Consider the following 11,650-nt stretch of genomic DNA (forward strand, 5'->3'; position numbering starts at 1 on the left):
ATGTCTTACCGTCATCTATAACGTCTTATCGTCATCTTTAATGTCTTACCATCATCTATAATGTCTTACCATCATCTATAATGTCTTACCGTCATCTATAATGTCGTACCATCATCTATAATGTCTTACCATCATCTTTAATGTCTTACCATCATCTTTAATGTCTTACCATCATCTATAATGTCTGACCGTCATCTATAATGTCTTACCATCATCTATAATGTCTTACCATCATCTTTAATGTCTTACCATCATCTATAATGTTTTACCGTCATCTTTAATGTCTTAACGTCATCTATAATGTCTTACCGTCATCTTTCAATGTCTTACCATCATCTTTAATGTCTTACCATCATCTATAATGTCTTACCATCATCTTTAATGTCTTACCATCATCTATAATGCCTCACCATCATCTTTAATGTCTTACCATCATCTATAATGTCTTACCATCATCTAGAATGTCTTACCATCATCTAGAATGTCTTACGATCATCTATAATGTCTTACCATCATCTATAATGTCTTATCATCATCTCTACTGTCTTACCGTCATCTTTACTTGTCTTACAGTCATCTATAATGTCTTACCATCATTTTTAATGTCTTACCATCAACTATAATGTCATCTTTAATGTCTTATCATCATCTATAATGTCTTACCGTCATCTATAATGTCTTACCATCATCTATAATGTCTTACCATCATCTTTAATGTCTTACCATCATCTATAATGCCTCACCATCATCTTTAATGTCTTACCATCATCTTTAATGTCTTACTGTCATCTACAATGTCTTACCATCATCTATAATGTCTTACCGTCATCTTTAATGTCTTACCATCATCTATAATGCCTCACCATCCTCTTTAATGTCTTACCATCATCTATAATGTCTTACCATCATCTAGAATGTCTTACCATCATCTAGAATGTCTTACGATCATCTATAATGTCTTACCATCATCTATAATGTCTTGTCATCATCTCTAATGTCTTACCGTCATCTTTAACGTCTTATCATCATCTATAATGTCTTACCGTCATCTATAATGTCTTACCATCATCTATAATGTCTTACCATCATCTTTAATGTCTTACCATCATCTATAATGCCTCACCATCATCTTTAATGTCTTACCATCATCTTTAATGTATTACTGTCATCTACAATGTCTTACCATCATCTATAATGTCTTACCGTCATCTTTAATGTCTTACCATCATCTATAATGCCTCACCATCATCTTTAATGTCTTACCATCATCTATAATGTCTTACCATCATCTACAATGTCTTACCATCACCTATAATGTCTTACCGTCATCTTTAATGTCTTAGCATCATCTAGAATGTCTTACGATCATCTATAATGTCTTACCATCATCTATAATGTCTTGTCATCATCTATAATGTCTTACCGTCATCTTTAATGTCTTACCATCATCTAGAATGTCTTACGATCATCTTTAACGTCTTACCATCATCTAAATATCTTACCATCATCTCCGCTCACTAGAGAGTTGAGCTGGTCTTCCACACTGGAGCACACGTGAGTGATGAGCTTTTTCTGCACTGCCTTGATCACATCAAAGTTAGGAACATTGTAGACATGTGTGTTGTGGGGAGTTGAGGCCATTTCCTTCAGTTCATCCTCATCTGCTCCTTTGATGCCTACATTGTGAAAAACATCTTACAAATTAGCCTGAGAAATGGAGTACTCTGAACATCAGCCATTACAGAATCTCCAGGCACACACAAACTAAAAGCATTATAAGGATGTTCTCAAGAAAGAGCAGTACCTAAGGCAAATATTTCCACTCCAATGTTCCTGAGTCGTTTAGCATACTCCTCCACTGGGTCCTGGGATTTTCCGTCTGTGATGATCATGGCTATCTTCGGAAAGCCTTTCCTGGCGCCAGCCGCCTCCGTAAAGATGTTTTTCAGCAGGTAGTCCATGGCGTCCCCTAGAGACAGAGTGTAACATAATTTACCTTTAAGAAAATAGTGTTACCAAAAATCTTTCAGAGTAAGACAACATTTATTGTCTGTGGGCGGAAATCTACCTTGAGAACAAGCACGGAAACAGAACATAAAATGGAAGATTTGCACCAATGTTCTAGTTACACACACAGATCTCAAGTTAGGATTCGGTCCTACAAGAATTTACAAATGATCTACAGGCTATCCATGCTGTAAGGGATCAAACACGTCCAAGTAGGATGTTAAGTCACACAAATCACGTATACCTGTCATGGTGTTTCCTCCCTTGTAAGGCAGGGTGTTGATGGCTTTGAGAAGCTCCCCTCGTTTGGAGTGGCGGTTGAGGGCGAACTCGGTGCGGGTGTCTGTGCTGTACTGGACCACGGCCACCCTGGTCTTGTCCTCTCCGATGTCGAAGGCACCAGCCAAGGCACTGATGAAGCTGCGGATATGCTTGAAGTTTTCCCTGCCAACGCTCCAGGAGCCATCCACCAGGAAGACTAGGTCTGCTATGGCATTAACTGAACACTCTGGAGGGGTGGAGAGAGGCAACACAATTAATTGTCTGAACACAATCTGACAGATTGGTGCACCTTTGTGGTACTCTAATGAAAATATCTGACAGATGATATTCCAACAGTCATGAAGACAAAAATGTGTTTTTATGGACCAAATAATCACTGAAACTTTCAACGGTATTGTTCGGTTTTATGTTTTCAAACCCTAGTGGGTTTTTAAAACACAGATCCATCAGATTCTCTGGAACATCCAAGATGCAATAATTCGCAGGACTTCTATGAATGTCTTGAATCTTAGATCCCATAGGTCTATTTGACTCTTTATGCATATGTGCTTCTCACATCTTGTTATTCTCACCTTTTGAAGATTTATTGATAAAACATAATATATTCTACCGATTTAGCAGGACAATTAGGTCAATTGTGAGAGCGGTAAGAGCGTTCTACCAGATTTTGTTTTCGGGACTTCCGGTTCAATTTCCACCCAAATTGTACATGGTGGGGAAAAGTAAGTGTTTCTCCCTGTCAATCCACAGACTGGACACATGGAGAGGCAAAGAACTCCAGTAAAAGGACTTCTGGTCAGAGCAGTAATCCTTTCCACTTCTTTCAACATTTAATTTAAAGGACGGACATACACCGAGTTGGCATGACAGTGACGTCATCCCACTCATTGGATTATAGGAGCCCAAAAGGAACCCGTTTGCCTCAATGTGAAGACTGTTTTCAATTACGAATTACAGTGTACATTCTCAGCCACTGTCGGTCCACCTGTCTGCTCACACTGTGACAACCCATCAGTACAGAAGGGGTATTTGAGGCTGAGGAAAATATTCCAGGGAAAACTATTATGATTATGATGGAAGTTCATGGACAAACACAAAAAATGTACTGGAAAAAATGGTACAGCTATGTGGACAGGCAATGGGCATAGAGGGGATTGGTTGACATTGAGATAAACATACTTACTGATTGCATCTGAAGTCTGAGGTCTCCTTGCTGTTCCACTTGTGTTACTGGATTGAACTGAAACACAAGAGAACTTGAACTGTTATCATGACATCCTGTGTGCCATAGGCCATGTATAAATCAAAGACAATCAACACATCATCAAGCCTCTTCAATGAGATATCAACCACATACATATAAACATATTTTTCCTGGTTCATTAGCTATAAATTATTCGTTTCAATAATCAAATGTGATTTCCTTCTTCTGATGTGTCTAGAAGCTAACGCAATAGACTCTCATTTGTTCCATTAAAAATCGTATGTTTTTCATCTCACTTGGCAGCTACACCATAGACAGCTGGAGGCTTGAAACTATGTAATTGGCCCATTGTTCCTATGGCTGAGTGATCTGATCTGAGGTTAAACCCTTTTGATATCAGTCCACATCAGGCTTTTGGGAAAGGCATCTGACTTTTCACACAAGTTATTTTTAACCTTGTAACAGCATCAGAGTATATCACTGGGCCCAAGCTTCCTGCCATCCAGGACCTCTATACCAGGCAGTGTCAGAGGAAAGCCCAAAAAATTGCCAAGGACTCCAGCCATCCTAGTCATAGACTCTCTGCTACCACACGGCAAGCTGTACCGGAGCGCCAAGTCTAGGTCAAAAAGGCTTCTTAACAGCTTCTACCCCCAAGCCATAAGACTCTTGAACAGTTAATAAAATGGCTACCAGGACTAATTGCATTGTCCCCACCCCACATTTTTACGTTGCTTCTACTCCCTGTTTATAATCCATGCATAGTCACTTTACCTCTACCTACATGTACATATTACCTCAATTACATCGGCTAACTGGTGCCCCCTCACATTGACCCTGTACCGGAACCATCTGTACAGGAACCCCCTGTATATAGCTTTGCTACTGTTATTTTATTGTTGCTCCTTAATTATTTGCTACATTTCAACTTATTTTTAAGTCATTTAAGCATCTCACTTTAAGGTCTACACCTGTTGTATTTGGTGCAGGAGACACATTTGTTTTGATTTGAATATTGAGCACTTACTAGTGAGCTGGCCAAAGATGGGTATACTCTCCTCTGTGCCATCATAGGAGTGGATGGACACTGAGTAGTCCAGATCAGGAGTCAGGTCTGGGATAGACGTCTTTGTAGCAGTGGCAGAGAGGTTAAACTCTTTGGCTGGTTCATCTGGGATATAGAGAATGGGTTGCCATTAGCATTGGTGCAAATTATCATTCAGCTTGGCATGAAAGGCTATAACTAGTAAGGCAAACGTCAATTAACTGCTGAGATCAATAAATACGAACCTGTATCCGATACAACTTGTATTCTGTAGCCTTGTATCCTTTGCGATGGTTTTCTCCATGACATTTGCACTGTGTTCTCATTTAGAATTTTAAATTTCAAGTCTGAGGGGGGCTCCACTGCAAACAAAAGAGGAACTGATGTTAACTTACATGTGAGCAAAACATGGGTATGAGTATATAAGTGTTGATCAAGTATTTCAGCAAGGCATTTTATATCAAGCATTCACATTTAGCCCAACGATAAACACTTCATGACTGAAGTTGAGACGTTCATTGTTGAGGGAGACAAAAACCCACATCCATGGTAAATGTGACAAAAAAATAAACTTACAACAACATTTAAAAAGTGTGAGAAGCCATTTTGGAAAACAAAATGGCATTTGTTTGAGTTGCACAACCAGGTGACCCTAGTCAGCAACTCAAGCACCGGAAGTCTGGAGTAAACAACATTAATACAGACCAACTCCACATAAAACTCCCCTAAGGACAAACATTGAGTGAACCATCCAATACATGCTGAGTGCAGTCATTACCACGCATGCCCAACCAACCATCACCAACAGGTTGCTCTCAAGTCATGGAGTTGATTGGAACAACACACAAGTACAACAACATTTTCATTCCAACATTATTGATTATACAATGGAGTCAAGATTGCCAGGTAATGTTGATGGCATTTGCTGATTTTAACACATGTTATATATACAGAGTATATATACATATTTTGACAAACTATTTGTATATTTAGAGACTAGCACAAGTCATTGGCATAAATCCATTGCAAACCTTGCAAAAAGAATACACAATGTGTCACGGGAGACTGTTGTGTACGTTCTTTTCATTGGCAGAGTGAACAGCATGGCATGATGTGCTGGGACACTGCTTGCCTTACACAGACAAAATGAAGAGAGAGTTGAGATACAGAGGAAAATCATTTACAAATATATTGAAAAAAATAAAAAATAAAACAACAGATGCAATCTGACAACAACACACGTGTCCACATTGAGCTGGCTGCCACGGCACCATGCACATGTACATGAGAAAGTTGTTTAGAACAACTTGACAAATTGGATGAAAGTTTCCATGTACATGACGGACCACACACAGAGATAATAAAGATATTTTAACATGATATTCTTCCTCAGTTGGGGTTCACATGCAACCTATTTAGATCAGCTGAGTGTTGAGTGACCTTTCACCTTTATGTGAGTACAGTTAAATGGGAAACAAAAGTGTTTGGACATATAAACATGTACTTTATGGTAAACAGAATAACAAGATAGCTAGAACTGTGAGAATGTAAGAGTCTTAACATCTACGAAGTGAGGTGCTGTAGGAGTGCCTTTTCCTCCTCTAGCCTATGTCTGTATAGGCACTTCTTATATGCTACATACTATAGTCCATGATGATGATGAGTATGTGATGAAGACATACATGCCAAGGCTGGCCTTGCAGACCATGTCAGCAGGTGGGTGGCATGCAAGCTTTTGAGGAGGGGCAGTGGGATGGGATGCAAGAATATCATTGTAAAATACCCACTGAGAAAGCCACAGCTCAGGACACACTGAATGCACAGGCGGAAAACAACTAGGACCTGAACTAAGCTGCTATTGGTACACAGTAAAAGAGGATCACCAACCTGACATCAATTCAGGGGGCCCGGGAAAGCTCCCCTCATGTCTCCAAGAAAGTCTCTGAACAAGAATAAATAAACCCACTTGGGGGTAGGGAGGGGTGTTGAGTAAAGTGGAGGTGGGGAGGGGAGATGGAGGGGGAAGTTGGGTAAGGAAAGTGGGTAGGGAGGGGTGTTGAGTAAAGGGGAGGTGGGGAGATGGAGGGGGAAGTTGGGTAAGGAAAGTGGGTAGGGACGGGTGTTGAGTAAAGGGGAGGTGGGGAGATGGAGGGGGAAGTTGGGTAAGGAAAGTGGGTAGGGAGGGGTGTTGAGTAAAGGGGAGGTGGGGAGATGGAGGGGGAAGTTGGGTAAGGAAAGTGGGTAGGGAGGGGTGTTGAGTAAAGGGGAGGTGGGGAGATGGAGGGGGAAGTTGGGTAAGGAAAGTGGGTAGGGAGGGGTGTTGAGTAAAGGGGAGGTGGGGAGATGGAGGGGGACGTTGGGTAAGGAAAGTGGGTAGGGAGGGGTGTTGAGTAAAGGGGAGGTGGGGAGATGGAGGGGGACGTTGGGTAAGGAAAGTGGGTAGGGAGGTTGTTTTCACTCACAAGAGTAAAGAGCTGTGTCACTTTGCTCAAGCTGTTTGAGCATTGTTGTAGAAAAAGTCGTAAGTAGTTGGAAACACAGTTGTTACAGAGTTGTTACTGCGCACATTTTCTGTTCAATCTTCTCATCTTGCATTTTAACATACTTTTCTAAAACAAGACATTGAAAAAAAGCTTTGAAGATATAAAATAATGCCAATAAACATTGGTGGATATCTTTTCGGTCGAGTTCCCTCAACAGGCGTGGTTGACCAGAGGACACCTCTGCCTTTCCCATAAGCCAGACTCTGGCTACTGTCAGTAACCTTAGTCTACAGCCAGTCAGTCATTCAGAGGAAAGAGCTATGACTCTCCAAAAGAGGCAGAAGGGATGCCAAAGTAATTTCGCAACATGTACTGACAAAAATGACTACAAATGAACTTTCCATATGGATCGCAACTCAACGTTTTCGAGAATGCCACATTATCTTTGTCTTTGCCCTGTCTGAGGATTAATTTGCGATTCTCATATTACATATTTCCATTCCGTTAGTGAAGATATATGGGAGTAGACATCGGACTCCCCAAAAAAGCTTTCAGGGGAAATAATATGAACTTTCCATTTTGGGTTTTTGTCTTTGGTCTGAAAATGTTTTTTCACTTCAAAAAACATAAGAATTGAATTTTCACGTTTTGAACATCAGGGATATTGAAACTATGATCTCACATTTCTACAAATGATCATGTCATGACCACTTATTTTGTTTGGCGATCGAAATATGAGAAATACTCAAATCTAGAACAGCTAATGTAAACTTCATTTTAGTTGACATAATTACAGAGGGGAATAACTAAACCATGAAATGATTTTAGTTTTACTTCTTTTTAGTGTACTTTTGTTTTAGAACACATCATTGGAAAATAAATAAAAAATCCTATCTAATTTTCAATGAAGGAATGACTATTGAGTCCTGGATTCTTTTACCAAACCATAACATCAATACGACTATGGTTACACATGATGGTTTCAGAGCCCTGTGAGGACTCTGACATCAACATAAAAGTCAGATCCAACTGTTGAGACAGTAATGTCACATACTGGGTATTACAGATGACTGTTGACGACATAATACCAGAGTCCCTGATTTCTCATTGGCATAGCTGGAGACATGTCCTGATTTTGGTTTCATGACAGAGTTTGTATATGTCCTATCATAATTATAAAAACTAATTTAGAATATATTACATACATGTACCAGGATTGAGTAAATGCAATTGTAACTATTCTGAAATAACTCATAACACATTACAGAACAAGAGACGAGGTTCAGGACAAGTCAAATCAAGCACAATACACACATAACTGGGTATCATTTTATTAATCATACTGTACAATGCATTAGGGTTGTTTCCATGTGATAGTAGGTCCACACACAATAAAACCCCTACATCCTAAACACTGTAATCAAACAACTAGAGAGAGAGAGAGAAAGAGAGCGAGAGAGAGAGAGTTGGAGGGTATATGAAAAGGTTTGACAGGAGGGATAGGGGGAAGGGACATTTACCTTGAGCTTCAACTGTGGAGAATAACACAGCAACAAAGGCAGCCACGGCCAGCGACAGCCTTATCTTCATTTTCATACGTTATGGGTCAGCAGCACATGAATCAATCTGAGAAGAGAGTTGCAATCAAATTTTCAAACCCATTTAGTGTAGCGTTGGGATGAGAGTGGCCAGAAAGTCACGAGCCCTTGAAAGGGAATAGATTACATTTGCCTGACTGAAAGGGCATCTGCCAGTGGAGGAATTTACCTAAACCACTGTCTGGCAAAATTTGGTTCAATGAAAAGAGAGAAAAAAGTAGGCCTATTTAACGACATAACTTCTGTCACTTTATGCACGGTTATCTCAAAAAATAGAATCACTTTTTTTCTGAACTATATTCGTTATTAATCATAAGTAGTCTAAAAATTGATTTCGTTCACTCACTGTTAATAAATAATGTAATCATAATTAAACCTGTTGTATAGGTTAGGCTCATAGATTATAAAAGTATATATATTATGTAGAATAAAAAACTTTTGCCAAAACAATATGCCCAATAGCAAATGTATCATTGCTTTAAAGTAAAGTTTTACCAATTATCAACTAATATATTGATTACTTTGGCTAAACTATTCTCATTCGATGCGCATACTCTCATACAGTATAATTCTTGATTACACACTGGGTCCAGAAATAATCCAACATAGACGTGTTTCTTTATGGACAAACTATAACCTAAATAATTAACCGACCGCGAAAAAAATCACTAATCTTGCAGTTATTCCCAGAAATAAATTAATCTTTGCGTTCCTGTATCCAGGTCTTTGAAAATGTGCATAAATAGCACATACAGATTAGCACAATGTCTTATTCATTGAAAGGCATTTATTTTGTATGAATTTTGAATTATTTCTAATCAACAGCAGGATAAAATAAAATATTTGTAGCTCACCTGGTCAATTCTGACAGAATAAAATCAAAAAATGTAAATGCAGTCTCGTTGAAGATAACTTTTACGAATAGATAACTTTTAGGAGCTCTGGGTATACCCTTCTCTCCTCTAGCTGGCTACTGGAAGCTCCAACAGCAGATGTACAAGAAGGAAGTCTCTGTCCAAGTGGGTAGAATCTTTCCACAATCTTCTACTTAATAGGGGGCTGTTCCCAAATCTCATTTTACCGCCGTAAACTCTTACGAAAGTCCACCGGTAAACCTTGCCATGGTTTGATATGTGAAACATCCACCAGTGGGAATACACTTCAGGAAAGTGCATTCTTTTCTGCATTCCTTTGGCACATCACGATCTTCTGTCTTAAGTGCCTATAACGGGTTAACAGGGATAATGTGAGTAACAGTCTATATAGCCAGTATATAACAGTCTATATAGCCACCCTGAGGAAATTCAAATGTAGGCTATATTAGGTTTTAAAAAATGGTCTACTTACTATTTCAGTGAACGTATTTGTTCAATCAATAAAAACCAGCTGAATTTACTATCCAAACGACTCGTTCGTGGATTTTCTTGTGGATCTCTCTGAGAATATATGCAGTCGCCAGGGCAACCTAGACTACATGCGGGTAACTTGTACACATACAATTCCACCGATTTTAAAACACAATGACACGGTCCTACATTTAATGACAACTGCAAACAATAAAATATATAACTTATTTAGTACAATTTCACTTGATTAAGTAATTGTACGGGACAGGTAGTCCCAATGGTGTATCGGAGGGTATACCCACTTATTTTCTTCTTCTTATCCACCTCTTAACCCCCATTGATACGTATCAAAGTGGTGTAGTGGACGTATACGCCGTATAAATTAATAGGACTGATGGAAAGGATAGGAATGTCTAGCTTAAAATATTGATAAACTATTATTTATTCCCATTTTAGGGACAGCAATGTTCACACTGCAGTTGGCCTATGCATGGATATTCCAAAATGCAATTAGCGGGAAAACACCATAAAAAAATGCACACGCAAGCGGACAGATATGGAAATATCCGTTAGAAGGAGGAGGGACTTAAAGATGCAACAACTATCATGGTTTGATAATATGATTAGGATAATGCATTTAGCTGCTATACAATGAAAAACCGTTGTCATAAACCAATAGAACAGGGGAACACATACGAGTAAGTCTATAAAAAGAATTGCCTCCACGTTTCTACGGTGGGGTTTTGGCTATAGGCTACTTTGAAGCAAGGTAAGACATGCTTCATAATATGAAGTAAAACGTCCAGGTTTAAAACAATTAAGGAACGGGAAAAATATAGCGATGTTAATAATAGGTCTTACTGTCTTCTGGTAGATGAAAAGGCTTTCCCAAAAACCTTCTCTATTAAATGTAGGTATAAAGTAGCCCATGCCCACTCAGAATCATATGATTATTTGCATCAATCCAGTGGCCATTACTTTAGCAAACTCATTCTCATGCGCTACAGAAACACCTCTAATCAAACAATTGAATTAAAGGGTAACTACTCTAATAAATCCAAATTTATTCGATTTGTCCAACCTCAAAATTGGTCTCCTGGTGTGGTTTAAGCATTGTTATGGACTTAAAACATACAATGTTGTTTTTCTGTAAAAAAAAATTAGAATAATTTAAAAGCGATGTGGAACGTTTGAAACCTGTGAATTTCTGACTCAGTCATCTGTTGTAGGCATACTATTAGTCTACTGCACAGTACAGTTTGGGTTGGCCTGACTGTGAAAGACCCATATGGGATTCATAATTTTAGGTCATTCAGAGTGTATGTCACTGTTTCTCACAACTTTTCCACATGGGGTGCCTTCACTGTTTTGATATTTTTTTAGCTAAATTTGAGCGTACCCACTACTACACCACTGGGTAGCCCATATCAACAACCTTGAACAGCTTGGGTTTCATTGAGGCAGTGTCACCTCTTGGGATGATTGTAAACATGGCAAAATGTCCCACATTTCATGATCAGTGAGGGCCTCTAGTGTTTAAAAGCAGGAAATACATTTTGGGCAGAGCATTGAAAGTCAACCACATGCACAGAAGTAACCATTATCCTATAGGCCCAGGGGCTTTTGTCCCATATAATGGTTTATCTATTGGTTCATGTACACAATCACAGCTAAAAACAGAATTG

At 39.0% G+C, this 11,650-nt stretch overlaps 1 protein-coding gene across 2 annotated transcripts in view; it reads right to left on the reverse strand.

Annotated features, from left to right (window-relative positions):
- The window catches only part of LOC110498058 (collagen alpha-1(XII) chain), an 89,598-nt gene extending 78,424 nt beyond the window's left edge, over positions 1-11,174 (reverse strand). The window contains exons 1-9 of one of the 2 annotated variants that reach the window (XM_036954993.2): positions 9,967-11,174; positions 9,474-9,841; positions 8,542-8,647; positions 4,784-4,900; positions 4,521-4,664; positions 3,473-3,529; positions 2,252-2,515; positions 1,805-1,969; positions 1,503-1,676 (exon numbers count right to left, since the gene is read on the reverse strand). In XM_036954993.2, the coding sequence (XP_036810888.1) occupies positions 1,503-1,676; positions 1,805-1,969; positions 2,252-2,515; positions 3,473-3,529; positions 4,521-4,664; positions 4,784-4,900; positions 8,542-8,617 (997 nt within the window). In that variant the 5' untranslated portion in view covers positions 8,618-8,647; positions 9,474-9,841; positions 9,967-11,174. The remainder of the gene's footprint in view (positions 1-1,502; positions 1,677-1,804; positions 1,970-2,251; positions 2,516-3,472; positions 3,530-4,520; positions 4,665-4,783; positions 4,901-8,541; positions 8,648-9,473; positions 9,842-9,966) is intronic. The other variant, XM_036954995.2, reaches the window with a different exon arrangement.
- Positions 11,175-11,650: the final 476 nt, after the last annotated feature.

The sequence above is a fragment of the Oncorhynchus mykiss genome, chromosome 19 (assembly GCF_057628025.1).
Source record: "Oncorhynchus mykiss isolate SJ-2025 chromosome 19, ASM5762802v1, whole genome shotgun sequence".
In the NCBI taxonomy this organism is placed as follows: Eukaryota; Metazoa; Chordata; class Actinopteri; order Salmoniformes; family Salmonidae; genus Oncorhynchus; species Oncorhynchus mykiss.